This window comes from Mustelus asterias, chromosome 6 (genome assembly GCF_964213995.1).
Source record: "Mustelus asterias chromosome 6, sMusAst1.hap1.1, whole genome shotgun sequence".
Classification (NCBI taxonomy): domain Eukaryota; kingdom Metazoa; phylum Chordata; class Chondrichthyes; order Carcharhiniformes; family Triakidae; genus Mustelus; species Mustelus asterias.
This window is the reverse complement of record NC_135806.1, coordinates 61490696-61515184: the sequence shown is the minus strand read 5'-3', so window position 1 is coordinate 61515184 and position 24489 is coordinate 61490696. Positions and strand designations below refer to the sequence as shown.

General features: G+C 40.6%; 1 protein-coding gene across 2 annotated transcripts in view; it reads right to left on the bottom strand.

The window, feature by feature from the left end:
- LOC144494890 (dual specificity protein phosphatase CDC14A-like) overlaps positions 1–23932 on the bottom strand; it is a 125932-nt gene extending 102000 nt beyond the window's left edge. For both annotated transcript variants that reach the window (XR_013498170.1, XM_078214399.1), the window contains exon 1: positions 23626–23932. Coding sequence is in view for 1 of the 2 variants with exons in the window: in XM_078214399.1 (XP_078070525.1) it covers positions 23626–23755 (130 nt within the window). In the remaining variant the exon portion in view is untranslated. The remainder of the gene's footprint in view (positions 1–23625) is intronic.
- Positions 23933–24489: the final 557 nt, after the last annotated feature.

The window sequence follows — 24489 nt, the reverse complement described above, 5'->3', positions numbered from 1 at the left end:
CCAGACTAAGGGCCATAAATATGTCACTAATAAATCCAATAGTGAATTCAAGAGAAACATCTTTACACAAAAAATTGATTAGGACGTGGAATTTGCTAATGCAAGAAGTTATTTGGATGACTGGCATAGATGCCATTAAGGGGAAGTTGGGTGAACACATTCGGGAGAAAGCAACAGAAGATTATGTTAATTGCATTAGATGAAGAAGAGTGGGAGGCGGCTCATGTGGAGCATAAACAATGACCTAGTATTGTTGATTCAAATGGCCTGTTTTCTGTGCTTTAAATACCATATAATACTTTTTAAAATCCTGCATCATGCATCAACTAGATTGAAGAAGAGACAACTATCCTTACAGCCAAAGCATGTAAACATGACCTACTTAGCACATCAACTGTTTCTGCTGGGAGGTTTTGCCAAGATGGACTGAACATTTCCACTTGTACATTGTACACACTTTCAAACCTGTGTGTCTCACACCTCAGCATCAGGACCACAATAAATGAACTAATGTTCTTTTTCCCCCCTCACAATAGCATCCTTTGATGGAATTGGAGCTTTGAGATAGTTGTTCTAAAAGGTCATAGGTAGGGTTCCAATATTTAGCACTGTTACACTGTCTGAAGGATGTATTACAAATCTCACTGCTCTCCTCTATCTATCTGTGGGTCTTTTCCATGATGAAGCTGCAGGAGGGATTGAGAATCAGCACTATCACATCACAGCACATTGTGACAAGCTCTGGGCACTGGTTGAAAGATAATTCAAGTGGAAACAAGCGGCAGAAGCAGAAAAGGAAACAATTATAAACCTATATTGTTTGCCAATAGAATGGGAAAGTATTAGTATCCTATTGGATCTGTCTTCAATTAGAAGCTTTTCAAACATTATTTCCGTCTACCTGCAACAGTTTCAGAATATTCAGCAATGCACCTCTGCTGTCACTACAGACCTACAGGAAGCATTTATACCAATGCAGGATATAATGAAGCAACTGACACCTTCATGACTTTCTGTAGGACGGCTGCAAAGTACTGAATAAACAAAGGCAACACAGATTTCTCTGACAAATGCAGTGACTGGTGCCACTGAGTCCTTGTTAGGACCCCATTATAAGAGTTTGTCACTGCCAGATTTGATTGTCTAAGTAATGATTTAGAAAGAGCAACAGTATCTCTGGTAGTGACGTGAGCCTCACTGTAGCGCCACCATGTATTCAATTTTGTATTCATGTCCTGACTGTGTGTTGCAAAACCTAACTCTAGGCTGCCCAAAATATAAACCAGTCATTGCACTGCAGTACTCAATAGGTTTCAGCACAGCTAATTGCTCCAGTAGTGGCAAGGTCTCCTTGAAAAATAATTTTATTATAATCACCTGCACACTTATGGAGTGCAATCCTTTTCTTATTCACAAAAATAATGGGACTGTCGTGTAGATTTTGAAGAGAAGCTCCAAAGTAGTTGAAGTCAGTTTCAAGCAGATGCCGCCATTTTATGGGGGGTAAGGAGTTGACTTACAGAAGAGCCATAGTCAAAAAATCTACTCTGGGACCTTATCTGCACAATTTAAGTATTAAAACAACTTAGGCAAGGCATGGTGTTTGTTTGGACAGAGAAAATAGCCAACAGAAAATCGGACACAGCTACAGTGGCATGTAAGTTAGAAGCTCAATTTTCTGACCCATGCACCAAGTAAAAGTTGCTGCACGTGATGCATTGACCCTGATTCATACTGTCATAACTCTCCACAATATCAGTTATGTTTGGTCAATCTTCATGTCTTTCCCCAAATAGTAAGTGGCAGTTACTTGAGGGCAACATGGTCGAGTTCCATGCTTTCCTTACCTGATGCCAGACATGCACATTCCAAAGAAATCACTAGATAGTAATTGGGATGAGGAATTCCTTCACTCATGAGAATTGAAGCCAATTGTAACAGGTGAACTACCTTCCCTTCTCAGCATCAGACTCCATCTACCCATTCCCATGTGAAAATGTTTATTCTTCTCCATTTTAACTGATCAAGCTGAGCTGCAGCAATGCAGAAAATAAGACCATGAGACACCGGAACGATAAATTACAGCTGATCAAAGACTTGAAGAATTGGGAACAGCCCTGATATACTGCAAGTCATTGTGGGAACATTCATCCAGTTGAAGTCAATAATTAAACATCTACAGCAAAAACAAAACACAACTTTCTAAAGGCAAGTGAGAGAAAATAACATAGAGCAGCATGGGGTGGAAAGAGTTTAATGTGCAACAGTTCAGATATCAAAACATCGCAAAGCAACATTGCACTTTTGACTTTTAAAAATACCCTTGTGACAAATTGGGCTATTCCATGACAAATAGGGAAGAATGAAAAATTAAGACACAATTGGTGTGTGATGCACTTTTTAGAATAGCAACAAATTATGCAAAATAAAGTATTAACACATCAAATAAAACAATTTCAAAAAAAAAGTTTTAAAAAGTACAATCACGTTGCTACAGAGAATGGTGTGCTGGAGCTAGGAGAATTCATATCAGTTCATGGAAATGGCGGCACGGTGGCACAGCGGTTAGCACTGCTGCCTCACAGCTCCAGGGACCTGGGTTCGATTCCTGGCTTGGGTCACCGTGTGGAGTTTACACGTTTTCCCCATGTCTGCTTGGGTTTCCTCCCACAGTCCAAAGATGTGCGGGTTAGGTTGATTGGCCATGCTAAATTGCTCCTTAGTGAGCTGGGATGCGTAGGTTAGAGGGATTAGCGGGGTAAATGCATAGGGTTACGGCGATAGGGCCTGGGTCGATTGTTGTTGGTGCAGACTTGATGGGTTGAATGGCCTCCTTCTGCATTGTAGGTTTGTATGAAATAGCAGAGAGACTGCCACTGTAGTTTGTGCACATAACTCATCCCAATTGTGTATTGTACAATTCAAATTACCTTTAAAAATTTTAAATTCTGAAATTATGAAGGTTGTGTGTCCCTCTTTCACCTTTCTTGCTCATTCAGATCCAGATGCAAGACGAAAAATAGCTAAGTATTTCAATATTCCGGACTGTGATCAAAAATGTTAATGCAGTTTTAAATATTTGTGGTATGTAAAACAGAGCTACTGAGATACGTGTCCTTATGTGGTAACATGGAGGGAGAGGGAGAGAACCTTACAGATTGAGATCCTGAAAAGACATTAGTAATAGTTACGTGAAAAAATTAAAAGCATTTCTTCCTTTCTTGTCAAAAATAACAGTCAGAGGAAAGCCCAGATATGTGGCATTAGTTAGACTTAGATTCTAGTTAGGTTCTTCAATATTTTGCATAGCAAGTTGCTTAAAGTTTGAACTAATAATGTCATAGCAAACGGAACAGGTATCGGACCCGAATGAACAGGATAAGCAACTCCACATTCCCTTAACCAGATTGAAGAATTGTATAATTGACCCCAGCACAATGTGAGGAAAGCATGCTCTAGAATGGATTGGGGAGAATGGGTGGGGTGGGGTGGGGTGGGGTGATGTCAGTTAGTTCAGTTGGCTAGAAGGCCAGAGTGCATTGCAGAATGAAGTCAATGATTCAATCCTTATACTGGTTATGCTAGTTCATGAAAACTTGCCTCCTCAATTCGGCCCATGCTTGCAAAGTGGTACCCTCAAGCTGTGTATAACCAACTGTCTCTCTCTCTCTGTAAGGGAGAGAGAGAGATGCCTATGGTCCTTTGTGGACTATGGCTCATTACCTGGAATGGGTGAATTTGATGTCAAATCAGGTACAGAAAAAACAAAATAAAGAGAGGAAGCTAAAGATTAAAAATTAAAATTTAACATCTTTAAAAGCTGAAGAAATGAGACTCCAGGTTTGTAATAGGGAGATTGTTTGGCGGTAATTGACATTTATTATATCATTAGAAAAGTACTTAGACTGAAATGGATAAGACCTAACTGAGACGAGTTTAGTTGCCTCTGCCGTGTAAGTGCAGCAGCTTCATGCAATCCAATGGTGAGGCTCAGTGGGATGCCGTCTTTGCAAAGCTAATAGCTGGGTGCCAAATCTTCAACATCAACTTTTGGATTTCTGCATTTAACTGCGCATCAGTCCTTCCTTGATGTTGTTGTAAAATTTGCGCATTTATAATGGTAAGGACCATTAGCTTTACTGTTATTTTGTTAGTAAATTATGGTCCACTAAAAATAGCTGCACTCTTTGCAGTGACCCTGAGCTGAGCTTTCAACTAAAAATGCTCTCCATAATAAAGCCTACCTATTTCAACCTCAACATCGTTCACTTCTACCCTTACTTCAGCCCATCTGCTGCTGAAACCTTCATCTGTGACCTTGTCACCTCTAGTCCATTGTTCTCCTGACTGTCCTCCCATTCCCACCTCTGTAAACCTAAACTCAATCAATGCTCTGTTGCCTGTACCCTACTCACTTTCCAAACGTTGCTCAAAATCAGTCCTGACTTAAACTGGTTCCCAATCCTCCAAAGTCACCAATTCTCATTTTTGCATTTAAAACCCTTCATGGCCTCATCCACATTTATGTAACTTGCTCCAGCCATTAAAGTCCCCTTTAGAACACGCTATTTCTCCAGCACAGACCTCTCTCTTCCTGCCCCCACCCCCCATCATTGACACCTATGCCTTCAGCTGCATAGTTCCATTGTCTGAAATGCCCCTGCTAAATCCATCGCCCACCTCTTCCCATTGTTGTGCTGCAAATCTCGCACTGAAAACTGCAGCCTCAGAGCAGAGAGAGATTGTAGTGGAGGGTGGGAGGGGAGAGTGGGACAGGGATAGGGGAGACACCATGCTGGGACAAAGGCTTCACTTCAAGGCGGCAATTGTGGAGTCAGTTTGGAGACTGAGGATGGGGGAACCAGCAGATCTTAGAAGGGGTATGCCACAGTAGATTAGCTCAAGGGACCGGAGGAAAGCACTCTTGCTTTTCCTGGTCCACAAGCAGTACTGGAAAACCACTTGCCTGCTGGATGTGGCCCTTTTACCTCTGCTCAGCTACCAGTTTTTCAGAGCCCTGGAATATCAGTCTGCAATCATCACGTGCAAAAATCTGTTAAAATCTGAGGGATGTATCTTCAGCAACATATTTAAATTACTGACCTGCCTTTCAGGTTATTCATCCCTGCTCCAATTAAATTAGAAGTACTAACATTCACAGCAGGTTTCAGATTTGAATCCCCAAGTAGCCACACCCCACATTGGCTCCCTATGTCTCAGTGAAGGACTTTTAGACTTCATTATTGGCAGTTTTTAATACAGGTTGTTCTGCTATATAGTAATACTTAAATGCGTAATATACTCAAAGCCTAGTGACCTAAAGTGTGGAATCATTTCAAATGGGGAAAAAATTCCTAAGTGATGTAATTGACAGATACTATGCTGACATTTCTGAAATGATATTGCACAGTTTTACATCAAAGGACACAATTTTTGAAGGATCCTAAACACTGTCAATATTCTGAATATTAAAATGCTGCACTGGAATTAAAAATAAGGTCCTGAAGCCAAGCTAGTGCAGCGCACATATTTCTGTGCTTACAAAGCCTGCAATGTCATAATGCAGCATATTCCATTACATTCAGCATACACTATGCTGGAATTTAGGACACACTTTACATCTTGGTAAAAGGCAACAAATCACAAAATCAATTAGATAATGAGCAATAATTATTTAATCAATGAAGTTGGAAAAAGAATAACATAAATACTGCGGTAGGAAACATTGATAAATTGTTTAACAGTTTGGAAATAATGCAGATAAAGTATTTCAAAACATGGGAATGTTATCCAAGAACAAAAAGCTCAGCACTACCATAAACCACAAAGGATTTCATTTCAATGATTATAATGGAACAGAAAGAAATAATACCAATGAGACGTTTTGTATACTGTCTATAAACAATACATTAGTTTATGAGTAATTTACAGTTCACATTGGCACCAGCTTGAAAGTTGCGTGCAAGATTACAAATCCCATTGTGTGGGAAGGATATATAGGGTCTTTAAATTATTGCAAATGACTACTCATTTACAGTGTAGAGTTGGAATTATCATTATAATTCATCTTTGGTGCATTTTGTCCACAAGCAGAAAAGTTGATTGAAATGTTATTTTAACTTAAAATTATTTTAAATTAAATTGTGACATAGTTATTGGACATTGACTGTATGACTTGTTCAATTCGGTATTCTGCATCAATATCTAAGCCAGTCACCAAGTTTAAAATGGAAGACAAGCTGAAAGTACTACCTGCCTCTTAAGGTAGTTCAAGGTTTAGTCAAGAAATTAGGTCAAGTAATATCTAAGTGCTAACTTATTAATGATAATTATATCTTAATGAATCTATAAAAGCATTTAATTCCTGAACAGTAAGAGAAATTAGGATTTTTATTTAATATATCAAAACAGCAAACATAGGCTGATGAACATGGTAACAATGGCAACAATAGCAGATCCAAAGTGGAAGCTCATTCTCAGCATTAGCTTGCCAAAGTTCATCTTTACTTAAAAATCATTATTTGTCACTGCCAGGAGATTAAGCCAAATTTACAAATGAATTATTTCCCAACCTTTAACACTGTAAAATTAATATGTTTGAGAGCTAACACAAAATTTATCACCTTACAATCATTAGAAGAGCCAGTGAAAACTTGTTGAAATATAAAATGCATCAAATTAATTTATTATATATACATATATAAAACAGATAAGGAACACCATTCAGCCCATTGTCCAGAGAAAAGTCACACCTAATAGCATTCTCACTTTGTAATAACCATCATGGGTTAAAATTCAGACATACCCATGACATAACTTTAGGGACAGGGTTTGCCAGCCACGGTCACCCCAAAACCGGGAAATCCCACCCAAAGTCAACGGACCTTTCCATAGTACGCCCCTCGCCCGCTACAATTCCCGTGGTGGCAGAACAGGAAAATTCGCCCCTCAGTGTCAGCATTCTCATTCTTAGTAAGAAGGCTGTGGGTTCAAACCCCACCTTCGAGTTTTGACCATCAAATTTAAAGTGACATTTCAGTGCAGTACTGAGGGAGTGCTGCACTGTCAGAGGTGCTGTCTTGAAAATTAGATATTAAACCTGCGGGATCCCGGGGTGGTGGAATGTGGGAATTCTCCTGGTGTCCTGGTCAAAATATATCCCTAAATAAATATCATTTACAAAAAAAATGATTATCTGATCAATATCACATGACTAAGTGATAAAATTACTTGTTGAGGTCATAACACTTGCCATATTTTGAAACTACTTGGTGTTTTGGGATGTCCTGAGGTTGTGCAACTTAAATGCAAGTCATTTATTCTTTGTTCCAATCCACTTCACGAAACTCAAAACCCGATGAAGAACTTTGCAAATGTCAGGTGCACAGCCTCAGGAATGCCACTCATGCTGTTTGTTCAACTAGTTACCCACTCAAGTAAAAAGACAGGGATGACGGAATTTAAGGTACTCAAAGCCCTGAATTTACAATGCTTTTAAAGAAGGGGCCCAGCAACTGACCAAAATTTCTCACATGCGCTGTTAGTTTTAAAACAAATTGGCGATTAAGTCTGCATGTGAACCTTATATTAGAGTCCTCGTGCTAAACTTTTGTTATGCAATTTAGACAATTCATTGTGACTCACAAATTTATCGTATAGCTGAAACTTCTCATTGTTGTGCAATGTATTTAGTGGAAAAGGCAGTTAAAGAAAACATTTGCAATGTTTTCATTTGCAAAGTATTGCCCCATCTCGGTTCTATTGCCCCATCTAGGTTTTTTCTCTGTGGTGGGGAGAATCTATGACAGTAACTTGCTTTCTCTTCTCCCATCCCAAACAACCCCCCAGGTAGAAGTCCTGATTTTAGACAATCCTACTCTGCAGAAAACTGTTCTACCAAATCGATTTCAAGGAGCATCAATATGCAGTTCTACTGGAAATCTCACTAGAAATCCTACCTTCAGTATCTGGGCTGCTCCTGGATCCTCAGAGGGAACAAAAGTCTACATGGGCTCAATAAACAGCAGTATTTAACTGGCACTCAGGGTACTGCTGCTACAGCAGAACTAAGTGGCATACAAGAGTAGCAACAATGGCAATCTACAGGATTTACAATGCAGCTGCTTGCTGACAGATCTTGTCTCTGATGTAGGTGTAATAAATCCTTGCACAGAAAGGAGTAGATTAAAACAGTGAATATCTATCAGATACAAGGCTTTTTTCATTATAGCAAGATTACGTGATGTTCAATACTGCTTACCTACATTCTCACTCAATTTATTTCGTAATTTTGCTGTAATTTCAGTTTGTGCCCATCATTCATGGTAACTGCTATGTGCAAATCAAGGTAGCAACACCAGCAGTATCTCTAGAGTGATTCTCTGCGGCCACTTGCCCCTGGCTGTAATCGCAATGGCCCATTGATTTAGGCATTAGGTAAAAAACAGGATTCTCGCTGAGTGTCAAACATGTTGCAAGTCTCCCTGCCTGCTGCGCTGGCCCGATCCACCTAATGAATAATCAGAATTTCTCATTTCAATGTCATTATTGGGCTGTAAGCCTGATTCACTGCTCTCCTGTTGGACTTTAACCTGGTGTTGTGAGACTTCTTACTGTGTTTACCCCAGTCCAACGCCGGCATTTCTACATCCTGTGATGCCACAGTGACACAGCCAGTGTGGCAGGGGGAGTGGTTCAAGCCTCTTCTATGGCTGAAGGCCACCTCCAGTGCAAGCATGCTATTCCAGCATGAGTGTCTGAAGAAGACTCACTATGGAAGAAAAATAATCAGCCAAGGTCTTCAGATCAAAGAACAAACCTGTTTACAAACACTGCCATTAGAAAAGAGGAAGTGAAAGCTTCTGCCCGCTGCTTAATAGCCTCAACCGGTCAATCAGAAAAAGCCTGTTCATAAACATTGCAGAATGAACAAAAGGAAGAACTTGAGATGTATTCAACTGTGAAAAGAAACAAAAACAAACAACTCCTACCTACTGTGCAATAGCCTCAACCTGTCAATGAAACTGAATATAAACAAGTATAAACTTGATGTGCCGAGTGGCCTAATTTTGCTCCTATGTCTTATGGTCTTAAAGCATTTCAAAGCCTTTGAGCTTTCCAGGATGGCTCAAAGACTTGAATAAATACAATATTAATAGAATGGGGCCGAATGAGCAGCTGTGGCGAAAATAGGAAGTTCTTGAGACTTACTGGATTGTATCAATAATGAACTGTTTAATCTGTTCTGGAGCTGTCAATCAGAGCAGTTCAAAGTAGCCAAGCTGCACCTGCTGTTCATTCAAAAAAAAAGAATCCCCCAGATGAAACTGACATTTTCTGTCAGTCAGAGGACTTCAAAGGGGTCTGCTCACACCTGGCACTTCTGAGAGAGTAAGGGAAATCCCTTCGGTAGAATGGAGTGCTGCTATGATTTTGACAGCATTAGATGAAGCATAGAGAGTTGGCACTTAACTCATGTTGAAATGATGTTACAGATATAATAAATGTCATGATCCGGACTACGTTAAGTTGGAAGCCAATCTCCCCTATATCAACTACTTTCTCATGTCTCCCATGTCCCCAAGGTCCATAAACTAGTATCAACAGAGCAGGATTAACACCCTGAGGAAGTACTGTCATATGACTCGTGCGTGCCCTCCACCAGCACAACTATAAACATCGCAGTGGGTCCTGCATTACTGACAGATAAGGTGATGTGTGATGAGGAGCACATCAAATCAGCAGGAGCAGGTATTGGAGAAAGGGACAGCAGGAGATAGTGCCCATCACAGGACACTCCCAAGATCTGCTTAGCTGGGCACAGATGCTGATTCTCGGAGGTCATCAACAAAAGGGAACTTGTGGAGCAGCAATGAGAAATATGTGCGCTTCCGTCAGCATTTCCAGAGGTAGTGTACACCCTGGCAGAGAGGAGTCCAGCTCTAGCATGAGTGCCATAATATCTCAGTTATTTGTGCTGATATCCACCTCCATGGATAGAGTGGCGAGTCTCATGAAGGATCGGATATGGTAGGCAACCAAGTGCATGCGCATGCTGGCCCAGACCATGACCAGCACATATTTTCTGCCACTTTACAGAGGATCAAAAGTATTGCTTTGGTGGCTAAATGCCATATTGATATGCTGCAAAGTGCACTCCTTCTCAAATAAATAATCAAATAAAGCCATACATCCTATTAGTGCAGCATTACTTTTTATTTCAAATTGCTGGTCAGAAAATTGCATCCTGCAAAGTAGATGGATAAGATTAGACATTAGACCCGATTACCCTGAAAAAAATAGGGCTAATATTTCAACTGCAACTCTTTACTGGAACTAGCTAATTCCGAGAAAGGGTGACAACCAAAACAAAAAATCTTTCTGATGCTGAATCACCTGTGCACTTCCACATTTTTGACTTGTTTCCAGATTCCAGCGTTTATTGCCTTTGTTTTTGTCTTAGATAGAAAATATGTCAAAATGGCTATTCAATGCCCTGGTTAAAGAAAGGAATCAATGCTGGTCCCAGAAAATTCTTACATTGCCATTTCATTTTTGCCAGCAGAAAACAATTCAGCATTCTGATCTTACAACAAGTCTCAAAATGCTCTTCTCACAGCAGCAATCAATGTTTGGTCTCTGTAGTTGAAAGATAACCGCATTCTAATTTAGGCAGCTCTTGTTGATGAAGTGAACAAATGAACAAGAAGCACTAGAAGTTATATTCTTTTAAGAGTGTTCCTTGTATTAGGGTAAATGTACATTCACATGTATTGTGAATGAAATTGCTCAAATATGCAAATATGCATACATTCTATCGCTATAAGTAATCAGAAATATAAAAAATACTCCACTGCCCTATTTAGATCATCATTTTGAAAGGCGATATACAAAACAAATCACACATGCGAGGGTCCACACACCTCAAACCTGATGACTTCTTAAAACGTGATACAACTAGTTAGTGATTAGAGTAGTTATTCTCAGAACCTGGTGGATTTGGGGTGGGGGGGGGGGGGGGTGGGGGTGGAGGCGGGTGTGGTGGGGTGACCAATAACCAAACTATTAGGAGTTGTTAAAAAATGTTCATTTGAAATAAAAAGTACATCAAATTGTTGATATACAGTGTTAGTAACTGAACCTAAATCTGACACTTTGCAATTTTGGCGTCCTATTTTCCCAAGGCGAGATTACAACTTTATATCACCTCCATCACTGTCCACCGACGTCCACCTGCGTAACATTGCCTATCTTCACTCCTGCTTCACTCATCCTTTAACCATGCTTTTGTTATTTCTAGATTTAACCATTCAAATGCTCTCCTGGCTGCCTCCTACCTTCCTTAAAATTAAGCTCATCCAAAACTCTGCTGCCCACATCCTAACTTGCATCAAATTCCACTTACCCATCACTGTGCTCCCTGCATCGGCGGTGATCTGAAGCTAACTCAATTTTCATCCTGTTTTCAAATTCCTCCCTGGCCTCCCACTTCCCCCATCTCGCTCACTTTTCTCCTATCCCACAACCCACTTGAGCTCTCTGTAATCCTCTAATTCTGGCCTTTTATCAAAATTTTTACTCCTTTCTTATAGTTACAAAGCCAATGTGCAGAGTGGACAGGGCAAGCCATTAATCCATCTCCTTGCTGCTCCAAAAGCCAATTCAAATTGAAACCAATTCATGACCCCCACCAGAGAGACATTAAAGATCCAAGCTTACAAGAAAAGGCATTGCAACTTGAAAGGATTAATAATCACACAAATTGCAAGCTGCTAGACTCAGTCACATAGAGAAAGCTATGAGAAATTCACAGGTCTTGATTAAAGCAGACCCAGATAAGTGTCAAGGACCATAAAACTACACATAAGACTCCCATTGAATCATATGCAGCTACAGCTTGTCAGTATCTGTTATAACAAGGAACAATGGATATGGGAGGTTAATATACCATTGGTCAGACATATAGCTATCATACTTGTGTCCGGAGGGTGGTAAGTAATAAAAAAAATACTTGTTCGGTGATATAATTAGGCAGATGTGCACAAGTTGTAATTGGACAACTATACCCTGTGTAAACCTAATCAATAATTCTGAGTGGATATAGATAACCTCTATGCAAATTCCATCTCTGATTGTTATATGTTAATTACTTGTAATTGAATCTGGAAGTATATCTGTTTCTGTAACTCTGTATCCAGTGCTCCGGACTGCACCACAGCTGGCATACCAGAGCCCTTGCTACAGCTCGTAAATAAAAGGCCGATTTTAAAATTCCCAAATTCTTTACTTGGTCACTTAAAGGGAACAAAGTCTGTAAGAAGCTGAACCCCAAACAGCCCCGCAACATACCTGATCTTGGGCTTGATCTTACCCAAAAAGCTGATTGTGTGTCCCTGATTTTAATTGCTTGACCACTGGCAGCGGTGCCTCCAGCTGCTTTTTCCCTAAGTTCTGGAACGCTCTCCCTAAATTCTGCTGCCTCTCCCTGCTACTTAAAGATGTTCCTTAAGGCGTCAGCTGTGACTTAGTTGGTAACACTCTCACCTCTGAAGGTTGTAGATTTTAAATCCCACTTCAGAACTTGAGCAAAACTTTTTGTAGATTCTCTAGGCTGGTCTGCCAGTACAACACTGAGGGTATAAAGATAGAAAATGCTGGAAAACCTCAGCAGGTCTGGCAGCATCTGTGAAGGGAAAAACAGAGTTAACGTTTCAGGTCCGTACACATATGGACTCAAAACGATAACTTTATATCTTTCTCCACAAATTCTGCCAGACCTGCTGGGTTTTTCCAGCATTTGCTGCCTTTATATCGAATTTCCAGCATCCACAGTATTTCGCTTTTGGTTTAGTACTGAGGAAGTGCTGCAGTGCCATGGGTGTCATCTTTTGGATGAGATATGATCTGGTCATTCACAATACAGAAAGTTTGCTGTAAACAAATTAGCTGCTACATTACCACAAGCACTTGGGACATCTGGTGGCCATGAAAGTCATTATAATGAATGTAAGTATTCATTAAAATCTACCTCATCTGTCCTAGTCTTTCCTGATTTGGTTCAGTGTCAAATTTTGTTTGATAATACTCCTGTAAAGCACTTTTGAATGTTTTACTTTGTAAAAGGTGCTACATAAATGCAAGTTGTTATTGTTATAATGCAAACTTTTCTTCTTAGGCAGTCCCTTGGTGTGAAGGATGCTTTGCTTTCACTCAAGTTCGATGAGTTCTGAAATAGCTGATAAGTGCAGAGCACAATCTGTAGACTCTGTCACATGTGGGGCAAGGCGGTACTTGAAATGCTGGTAGATGAGTTGTTTCGATGTTTGTGTGCTCTCTCTAACACCTCAACTTTGGAAATGTGCATTTCCAACAAAGTCTCTTGATGTGTTTGGTGCCTTCCAAAATGATTTCTCTCCATTTTGGCTGATCCTACCCCATGGTCTCCCGTAAGTTGGCCACAAGGTTTGACCTCTCCAGGGGTGCTTTGCGATCATCCCTAAAGTATTTCTGCTGACCTTCTAGGAGTCTCCTGCCACAACCAAGTTCCATGTAGCACAGCTGCTTCGAGAGTCTGGTGTCAGCCATATAAATTAATGTCCCAGCCAGTGGAAGTGGTTTTGAGTGATTTACATCCTAATGCTGGGCAGGTGGCTTGGGAGAGGACATGTTGTTGGACCATCTTTCTTGCCACTGGTTTGGAGGATTTTGCAAAGAAACAATTGGTGTTACTTCTCCAGTGATTTAAGGTGTCTGCTGTAGGCTGTCCAAGTCTCTGAAGCATATGAGTGTGGGGATCATTTTTGCCCAACAATGATGACCATTAATGCAGGCAGCCCCTTTAGTAAACCCCATTTACATTCATCATTTTTCCCTTCTAATAAACCAGGAATTTGCAGTGACTTGATGTGAGCATATTGAATCTTATATACTGACTTTATACTGGTATGAAATATACTTTAAATTTTAAAGTAGGAGTTTAGAGTTTTCAGTCCAATATCGAAGAATGACTTTCTAGTGAGAATAAGTCTCATGTTTTGAAGAATTATTCTTTGGTTGTTTCAAAATTTTAGTAGAAATTAGTGCCTTGTGTGCATTTGCCCTGTACACAAACCCAGTGAGCCTGTTATCGACACTCAACAAACTTAACTGAATGGGTTGTGGGATGAGTAAGAATAGTTTAAAAAGGAAAATTCACTCACAGGGCCATTTTTTGCCAGAGGTGTGTTCAGGGTGATGCACCATCAATCGAGCAAAGACTAGTTTGTATGCAAGAACAAATAGGCTTTTATTAGCAAAAGACTTGGAGCACACCCAGGCCGATGAACTGGTCCAGACTGAGGCAGGGGGGGTGGGGGGGGGGGAGGAGTCTCGGGTAGGGCCGGCAGGGATGTGTCCAGGCATGTCACATATACAGGTAATAAGCTAACAGTGGTTTACCACACAGGGCACATGGGACTGAACAATAGGAGATCACCCATCTCTTTGGAGAGTTCAGCATGAGGCAGCCACACAGTTAAAGTTTCAGAGTGCTGCATCATCACCACAAAAACACCCTCAAATACCATACAATAATAAGCATCAGGTTCAAAAACAGCAACACAATCGTGACCAGGAATTTGAAAAGTTAACCTGAGTAAATTAAAACGGTCAATATTGGCTGAGCACCAACATTTAAAAAGGTTGACTCCAATGTGATTGGGTATGAGGGTCATAACACCAACCGGGTCCCATAACTCCACACTATTGCTTTGCATTGGCTGGGCGAGCTGAGATTTCAGTGCACTAAGATGCCGAGATCTTTTACAGTTTCATCCATTGCTATTTCAACATCACTAGTGAGTATGTTGCTTCATTAGCTTTCCTTCTATGTAAAACATTTTATACTTGTCTGCATTAAATTACTTATGCTATTGTTGTCCTGTCCTTAAGCTTATTTGCTGTAGAAGACACAAGGCACCAATCTCGCATCGGGATTGGGTAAATACATTGTGGGGTCATTTACTGAGATTAGGCACATGGGAACAGTCTTGCATTGTTGTAAAGCTTGAAGGACTAGAACCTGTTCTACTCTGCTTAAAGCAAAAGTGAAACTAAAACAGGAACACCTAGTACATGTCATTTCCCTTCTCATGAGATATACATGCTCACATGCTTAAAGATATATTACAACAATCCCCTTTCTTTTTAAAGCTACTTTTCTCCATCGAAAGAAGCATATTTATGTTCATGTTTACATAACCACATGGAACTGATGTATTTATAAGTATAAAGTTCCTCTGCTTGTACACCCAGATAGAGGTTTCTTTGATTTCTCACAGTGACTGTGGGACAGTCATTCTTGGATATTGTTACTGGTTGCATTTGGGATCTTGCTTGAGACACAATAGGAATGCATCCCAGGGTATTGAAAGAAATGTCAGAGGTAATAGTGGATGCGTTAGTGATTATTTATCAAAACTCGTTGCATTCTGGGGTAGTGCCGGTTGATTGGAAAACGGCTAATGTTACGCCGCTGTTTAAAAAAGGAAGGAGACAAAAGGCGGGTAACTATAGGCCGGTCAGCTTAACGTCTGTAGTAGGGAAAATGCTGGAATCCATTATTAAAGAGGAGATAGCAGGGCATCTGGATAGAAATGGTTCGATCAATCAGACGCAGCATGGATTCATGAGGGGAAAGTCGTGCTTGACGAACATGTTGGATTTTTATGAAGATGTGACTAGGGCGGTTGATGGAGGAGAACCGGTGGATGCGGTGTTTTGGATTTCCAAAAGGCGTTTGATAAGGTGCCCCATAAAAGGCTGCTGAAGAAGATTAGGGCACACGGAGTTGGGGGTAGTGTGTTAAAGTGGATTGGGGACTGGCTATCCGACAGGAAGCAAAGAGTCGGAATAAATGGGTGTTTTTCCGGTTGGAGGAAGGTAACTAGTGGCGTGCCGCAGGGATCGGTACTCGGGCCGCAACTATTTACCATTTATATAGATGATCTGGAGGAGGGGACGGAGTGTAGGGTAACGAAGTTTGCTGACGACACAAAGATAAGTGGAAAAGTGAATCGTGTGGAGGACGGAGAAGATCTGCAGAGAGATTTGGACAGGCTGTGAGTGGGCGAGGATATGGCAAATGGAGTATAACATTGATAAATGCGAGGTTATACACTTTGGAGGAAATAATAACAAATGGGATTACTATCTCAATGGAAACAAATTAAAACATGCTACCGTGCAAAGGGACCTGGGGGTCCTTGTGCATGAGACGCAAAAGCCCAGTCTGCAGGTACAACAGGTGATCAAGAAGGCAAATGGGATGTTGGCCTATATCGCGAGGGGGATAGAATATAAAAGCAGGGATGTCTTGATGCACCTGTACAGGGCATTGGTGAGGCCGCAGCTGGAATACTGTGTGCAGTATTGGTCACCTTATATGAGGAAGGATATATTGGCATTGGAGGGAGTGCAGAGAAGGTTCACCAGGTTGATACCGGAGATGAGGGGTTTGGATTATGAGGAGAGGCTGAGGAGATTGGGTTTGTACTCGTTGGAGTTTAGAAGGATGAGGGGGGATCTTATGGAGACTTATAAGATAATGCGGGGGCTGGATAGGGTGGAGGCGGAGAGATTCTTTCCACTTAGTAAGGAAGTTAAAACTAGAGGACACAGCCTCAAAATAAAGGGGGGTCGGTTTAAGACAGAGTTGAGGAGGAACTTCTTCTCCCAGAGGGTGGTGAATCTCTGGAATTCTCTGCCCACTGAGGTGGTGGAGGCTACCTCGCTGAATATGTTTAAAGCGCGGATGGATGGATTCCTGATCGGTAAGGGAATTAAGGGTTATGGGGATCAGGCGGGTAAGTGGTACTGATCCACGTCAGATCAGCCATGATCTTATTGAATGGCGGGGCAGGCTCGAGGGGCTAGATGGCCTACTCCTGCTCCTATTTCTTATGTTCTTATGTAGTTGAGAAGGTGGAATGGATCGAATATGTCCTCAATGTTGTGCCTTTGTGTGTAATGACTTTATGGGACCTTGGTTCTGAACAAATCCTTTCCACCCTGACAGGTTGCCACGTAGCTGGAGTGAGATCTTCGATGCAAACCCCTTATCCCAACATGTTAATTATCTGCATTTTTATTAGTCATCTTTCCTTGTAATTTTAAAACTTGCTCTCTAGTTTCTGAGAGAGTGAATGGTCAAGAGTAGGTGATGGAATTGTTGCACTTAAAGTTGTTGCTCTCAGGTATAACAGTGCAATGTGTAGATCTTGCTTCGTCAGTCTATATTTGAGGATTAGGATTATTTTACCGTATCAATCATTCATTCAGCTCAGCTGTTAGGTCTAGGATAATGAGGAGAGGTAGTGTGATCGATATTACACTTCTTACACGTATCCTGAAATGGCTTACCAGTAAATTTTAGACCGTTATCCAAAATGATCTCTCCAGACATGGCAAATAAACTGAAAATTTATTATATTTATTGTATTGGGACAATAATTTTGTTTGACGTGTTATGCAATTGTTGAAAAATGGGCTGCTTGGAAAGTAGTCGATGATGGCAATGAAGTCAGTGCTAACAAAGAGGTTGAACACAATTTTGAACCAAGAATGGGTAGGAACTTTATGTGGAATTAGTGGTTCTTTGTGCTGACTTGGCATATTCTCTTGACACATACCTCGCACTTCTTAACAACGATTTCAGTGTCATTTTCATACCCGGCCAATAGACTGTCTCTCTCTTGCAAGGCTTCTCATCTGATCTATGCCCATGTGCAAGTGTTGAAGTTGTTGAAGAAAATCAGGTCACAAAGTTTCCGGTATGATGACCTGCCTGCCTTTAACAATGACTCTCCAAGTCATTAGCTCGGTCCAATAAGGCTAAAATGGGCTCACATGTTTGTGGGCATGTTAAATTGAAACAATCCATTATTCAATGATGGTTTTCCAGTTTCTGTAGTGTAGAATCTTTCATCATCTCTTCTTTTAGCTTCTGGCATTGACAATATATAAAATGTATCAAATCAATTTGGAAAACATCTTCAAGTTTGAAGTTGATCAAGTCAACTTACAGATCGAAGGATATATCTTCTGTTTTTGCTGGATTAGGCAATGTGCTAAGATTATCCAGTGTAATGATCAAGTTACCAGGCTTGTACCTAATCTCACAGTCATAGTCTTCAATCGTTATCAAGAGATGTTGCAATCTTTGCAGTGACTGGCCAATGGCTTTTGACAGATCATTTCCAATGGCTTGTGGTCAGTCTCTACAACAAATCTTTTGCCAAATAAATATGAAAATGATGTTTCCCACCCACTGTTGGAGTAATTGGATTGTATTACAGCCAGAAGCTTTTGAAGCGACAGGTTTTCCCTTTTGTAGTAAGCATGCTCCCAGACCTCTCTCTGATGCATCTTCTACCAGGGTAGTTGTCTTCCTAGGTTCATAGAATTACAATGTTGAAACTTCTGATAATGACTGTTACTGTGCTTCGAAGAGATACTGTGGTCTTCGTGCCACAGGCAAGGCACTTTTTTTCTTAATAATTCCCTTAGCAATGAAGATTTTTGAGCAAAGTTTGGAAATGTATAGAGACAAGAAATTAAAGAGATCTAAGCATCTTCAAAGATTGTCATTATGTTGGCGTGTTGGCATGGCTTGAATATCCTCACATTTACTTAGATCAGGACATGTATCAGCACTCGAATAAATAGAACAAAAGAAACAGATGTATTGCACATTGATGTCAGATTTCAGACTGTTGAACATCATTCCTTCCAGTCCACTTGATCTTGAGAGAGGTCCTTGCTAACCAAGAACTAAAAAAAAGTATTTGAAAGCAATATTGTCCAAATGGGGTATGAAATGTAGTAAGCTCTTGGGACTTCTCGGTGAGATGTACTAACCAATAACTGTGCTTGGCATCAAGTTTCAAGAAGAATTTTGCACCCGCAAATCTTGAATTTAAATCTTCCAATATGGGTATTTTGTAAGGACAATGATAGTGGATCAAAGCATTTTCCAATGATCTGTCTTTCTTTATGACACACATGATCAAGTTGCACCAATCTGCGTGCTGTTATACTTTTCTAATAGAATCATAGAATCAGAACAGTGCAGAAGAGGCCATTCAGCGCATCAAACCTGCATCAACAATCCCACCCAGGCCCCATCCCCTTAACCCCAGGTATTTACCCTGCTAATTCCCCCCTGATACTAATGGACAATTTAGCATGGCCAATCAACCTAACTCGCACATCTTTTGGACTGTGGGAGGAAACTGGAGCACCCGGAGGAAACCCACATGGACATGGGGAGAACATGCAAACTCCACAAAGACAGCGCCAGGGACCTGGTGCTGTGAGACATTAGTGCTAACCACTGTACCACCATGCTGAATGATTCTATCTTTTACCATTTTGTCTAGTCTGACCTTTGGTTTGGCCTTTATGTGAATTCTGCACTTGTGGTGGATCAATAAATGGAACTTGCATTCTCCTGCAAGAGTAATGGTGCAGCTCCCTGAAAACTGCCAATATTGTCAAAACATTTTGATATTTCAATGTTAGATCACGAACTGAAGTGATTAATAATGTCAGATCTCGAAATGTTGGTAGACCTGCAATCATTGGACCATTAGTTTCTACAATGTAGTTGTAGCCAAAATGTCTGATTTCAAGAAGAAATTAGATATAGCTATAGAGGCTAAAGGGATCAAGGGATATGGGGGGAATGGGGGGGGGGGGGAGGAGTCAGGATATTGAATTCGATGATCAGCCATGATCAAAATAAATGGCAAAGCAGGCTCGAAGGGCCAAAATGGGCTACTCCTGCTTCTAGTTCCTATGTTTAATATCTGTGACACCCAGGAAGATCGACTGCACTTGCACTCCAGCACCGCATGTAGAAATAATGAATCACTCTATGCTGAAAATTTCATAATAGTAGGTTTTGCCATGGCCTTCCATGTCTGTGGATATGTCTTTGGAATTCGCAGAGGCACTTTTCCCTGTGCCAGTCTTGGCCAATAATAAATAGTTGCCAACTTTCTTGGGACAAATTATTTGAATTTTGGCAAACACTTCCGAAGGTGAGATGGCATCTTTTACCATGTTTTGAACGAGATTGACATTCTGAAACATGTTTTAACTCTTCCTTTATCACTATCAATCCAGCCTGCATCCTATCACTCGCCTTTCTTGACTGAGTTAGCCTGGTGCTGGTCCCCTCAACATGCTGTCTCACTCGTGGCTACGTGCTGCAATCTCACCACAAGGGTTCTATCTGCTCACACCAGCTTTTTGTCTGAGCACTTGTTCGATAATGTGTCACCAAAAATGTTTCTTCAGTAACCATGCTGTATTTTCATCACTGTCTGATGCTGCAACTCTATTGCACTCTGTCCTGAACTTCTAGTATCATCTCTTGCCATATAACTCAAACTGGTGCTGTTCATCTTGTCGTACCTGTACTTAATTTTTTTTGCCTTTGTCATCATATCACGGCTTTTATTAAAGATGTCTATTAGTTCCCACTATGTCCATACGAACCACTGTTTCACTCCATGTTGTAGTCAAATTAGTCCTCAACTTATTTGCTATATAAGGCACAAGGCACCATTCACTTACAAGGAATTGGGTAAACAAATTGTGGATTCATTTATTAGGATTAAGCACAAAGAACAGTCTTACATTGTTGTATAGCTTGGAGCACTAGGAGCTGTTCTTTTCTCTGCACAAAGCAAAAGTGAAACTAAAACTGGAACACACAATACATACATTGTTTCCATTCGAGAGATATATACAGAGAAATGCTCACATCCTTAAAGACATACTACAACAACATTTTGGCCCACCGACATACTTTGTTTAGCTCATTCCATTTTTTAGGCTACCTCCTTTGATTCCAATGCTTCTCCAAGGGACATATGAACAGGAACAAGCCAATCAGCCCCTCAAACTTCTTTCGGCATTTAATTTGATCCTGACTAACCTGTATCTCGACTTCACTTCTCCACCTTTTTGAGCCCTCTTCCTTCAGACCTATCTATACCCAATAAAAAATGTATTGATCTCTGTCTTAAAACTTCAACTGACCCAGCATTCACTGCCTTTTGAGGAGAGAATTCCAAATTTTCCCATGTCTTTGTGTGGAAAACACTTCCTGATTCCATTCCTGAATCCTCAGCTTTAATTGTAAGATTGTTTCTTGTTCTGTATTTTTCACCAGAAACTCCTTTTTCTAACCCATTGAACTATTTCATCATTCTACACAATGCAATTAGATCACCCTTCAATTCTCTAAACACAAAGCCAGGTTTATGCAACCTGTCCTCGTAATTAAACCGTTTATATCCTGGGGTCATTCTGATTAATCTGCACTATACCTCCAACAAGGCCGATATATCCTTCCAAGAGCATTGCCCATAACGGACACAATAAGCCAAACAGGATCTAAACAAGGCTTTGTTTAACTGCAGCATCAGTCACTTTTATATTCCAATTCCTCGAGACAAAAGCTAGTTGTTTTTATTACTTTTTGTATCTGTGCACTAGCTTTGCACATCATGGGTACTGAAATGCATCTGCTATTCCACTGTCTTCCATCATTAAGAAAATATTCATTTTACATATGAAAATGTAGCTAATGTGTCTTGAGTTTCAGAATTCAACTTACTGATGCAGTTTAGAAATAGTGGTTCCAATGTCACTAGTGGGGCACCCCACTCAGTTTTTCCCCTAAATTTGCTATAAATCTAAAGTGGTAGACTGAGAAATGACAGCAGCAGAAACAGTACATACATTATCAAGATACATAGTACCCTTAATCTGACCAATTTATTGAAATTGATCATTTAAATTGACAAATGTTACATGAAGTATTTATGTATTTCTTTCATATGTCCCTTTATTATAGAAAATTGGATCCACTTTAACCCATTCTACAGATCCTGACTGATATTTTAAATTGTACTATTTCTAGGAACTGCCTGATCTGAAACTGTGGTTTTCGCAAGTTTCAGGATGTCAGTTGCAACTTGAATTTTCTGTAATAATGTTCGGCGAAATAACTTTGCATGTGCAATAGTGTAATCAATATATGTAACCCCTTACCATACATAATTTTCAAAACTTAATTTTCCTTCCAAGTTCTTTACAGATACATACAGGTGCTGTACCAATGAGTGCACATACAAGCATTAATCAGGCTATTGATATGAGGGGTGGAAGGATTTTGGCCAGTCAAGCTGGCTATTGCGTTATCATTGTCTTGGTGGCAAAATCTTCCAGTACTTGAAATAAATAGCACTGGGTATTTGGGCAAAAGTTCACAACATGCAGCAGTGCTCTAAAAAATTCAACGAAAAAAATCACGATTTAAACCTGCAGATGATTTACTAAATTATTGTGAATCATTTACATTAAGTAGGGCTTTTTCTATAAATACGCTGGACTAAAAAGCGAAGTGCAACTAAATAACATAAACGCATGTATTGGATATTTCATGCAGGTTTTCAGGTATTTATTTATCTGGGGGTTCTGATGATTAATACAACGCAATCAACTTTGTAACATTGTCTGAACCCTTTGATCGGATTGTTATCCTACACTTCTAATTGTAGTCCTGACCATTATTGAACAGCTCCGTGTTTGTTTCAAGGTGAAACAGTGATTTGCTTGTTTTAATATAGAATACTGTATTCGCTGCTAAGGATGTGGTCTGATCTACAGTCATGGGGACCAAACACAGACTGTTTTGTAGACGACCTCGTTCAATCCGCAAACTTGACCCCAAGCTTCCGTTGTTTGCTGAGAATATTTACTCACTCTCACTGAACGGGCATCACCGTTTTGGTCAAATTACCCTCACCGGCATTAAGAAATAACCTCTGCTCGGAAACTTTAAATATATTCTTTCACCTCGGGTTTGAAATCATGATAAAATTGCTGTCATCAGATAGCACTGCAGAAAACTTTGGGCCAATGTTTACATCTACAAGACAACTGATAGCATTCAAACAGGGATGCATGTGTGTTCTGAAAATGCACAAGTAATGAGAATGGCGCACAGATTTTCTTAGATCTTTCCCTTCACCGAAACAGACAACATTGGTGACAATCTCTTTTTTGCCCCAATTTTAATATACACAGCCAGACGTTTACAACTCTTACTGACTTGAGACTCATTATTACGATTTGGGAGAAAAACAAATAACCGCGTCCTTGGCAACTTAAATAAAACAAATGATTACTATAACAAACACGTAATTTTCAACTGCCTTGTAATCCATCTCACTGGTTTCATGCTGGGTTCTGGTAAAATGTCATGGTTGGAAGATGTGAACCATCGTCCAGTGTCATTCAGTGGGAAGTGCATGTTTTTATATATACATTTATGATTTATTTGATTTTTGTTCTGCCAATAAGTCTTCCCATAAATGAGCGACCGTTTCTTGATATTTAAATAATAATTGGGGCGGGAGCAACAGAAAATAAAAATGGTTGAAGCAGTTGCCTTTTTCCTAGAGAACTGTTTACATCCGCAGCGACCAGACTTTAGGAGTCCAGTGTTTCAGACACACCAATAACAACAAATGGTTTGTTTCACTTCTGTGCCATGACATTTGCTTTCCTCACCTTGCACCCTGATGTAAACATCGGTAGCAGCCGCCAGTGCAGCCGCCGCCGGCTGCTCTTCCTCGGGTTTCTTCCTCACCGAGCGCCGCTTCGACACACAGCCTCGGCGCTTCTCGTTCTTCCTCTTCATGACGGCCAGAGAGAGCCCGGCAACTCACCCCGCTTCACATCAGCTTGGGCACGGGCACGGCGCTGAGCTTCGTAAATGGCGGATCCCCATCCACAACCCGAGAGGGAGCCTCCCCCTTTGCCGTCTTTTCTGCAGCGAGCCCCGGACTCAGCCCCCAGTCTGGTGCGCTTTCTGAGTGACGTGCCGCACGGGAGGCCGGCAGGAGGGAAGGGCAAGATACATAGATAGGTGGAAGTTCAGCTGCGGTTCCCTTTCCCTCTTGTGTTCAAACTAAACCAAAATGAACAAAACAAAAAATCTACATTGCACGATTTGCAATTATAGTCGGCCTGGGAAATTACTTCTAAAATAAAGGCTTGACAACCTTGTATCTATTTTTTTAAGTTTCTTCTGAAATGTGACACTGTAAACCAGGGTGGGTGATGGATGTTGATCATCTGTATTTTGATGAGACAACAAGTTTGCACGTAGTTGTGTTTGTCTGAGATGCCTCATGTTGGCTACTGAAGTTTTCAATGAAAATTAATCAGCAAAGAAAACATCAGGACTGCAGCCAAAAGACATTCTGGAAATGGAAAATGTGGGCTAATTTTCTGACTTTGTCCTGCCAGTAGGAACCCCTAACTGATCAGGATACAAAGTGAGAATTCCATCATGTTCATGAACTTCTGTCCAATCAGAAAACCGTGGGCAACAGTACAAGAAATTTTAAACTTTGCTCTTGGTGGACAATA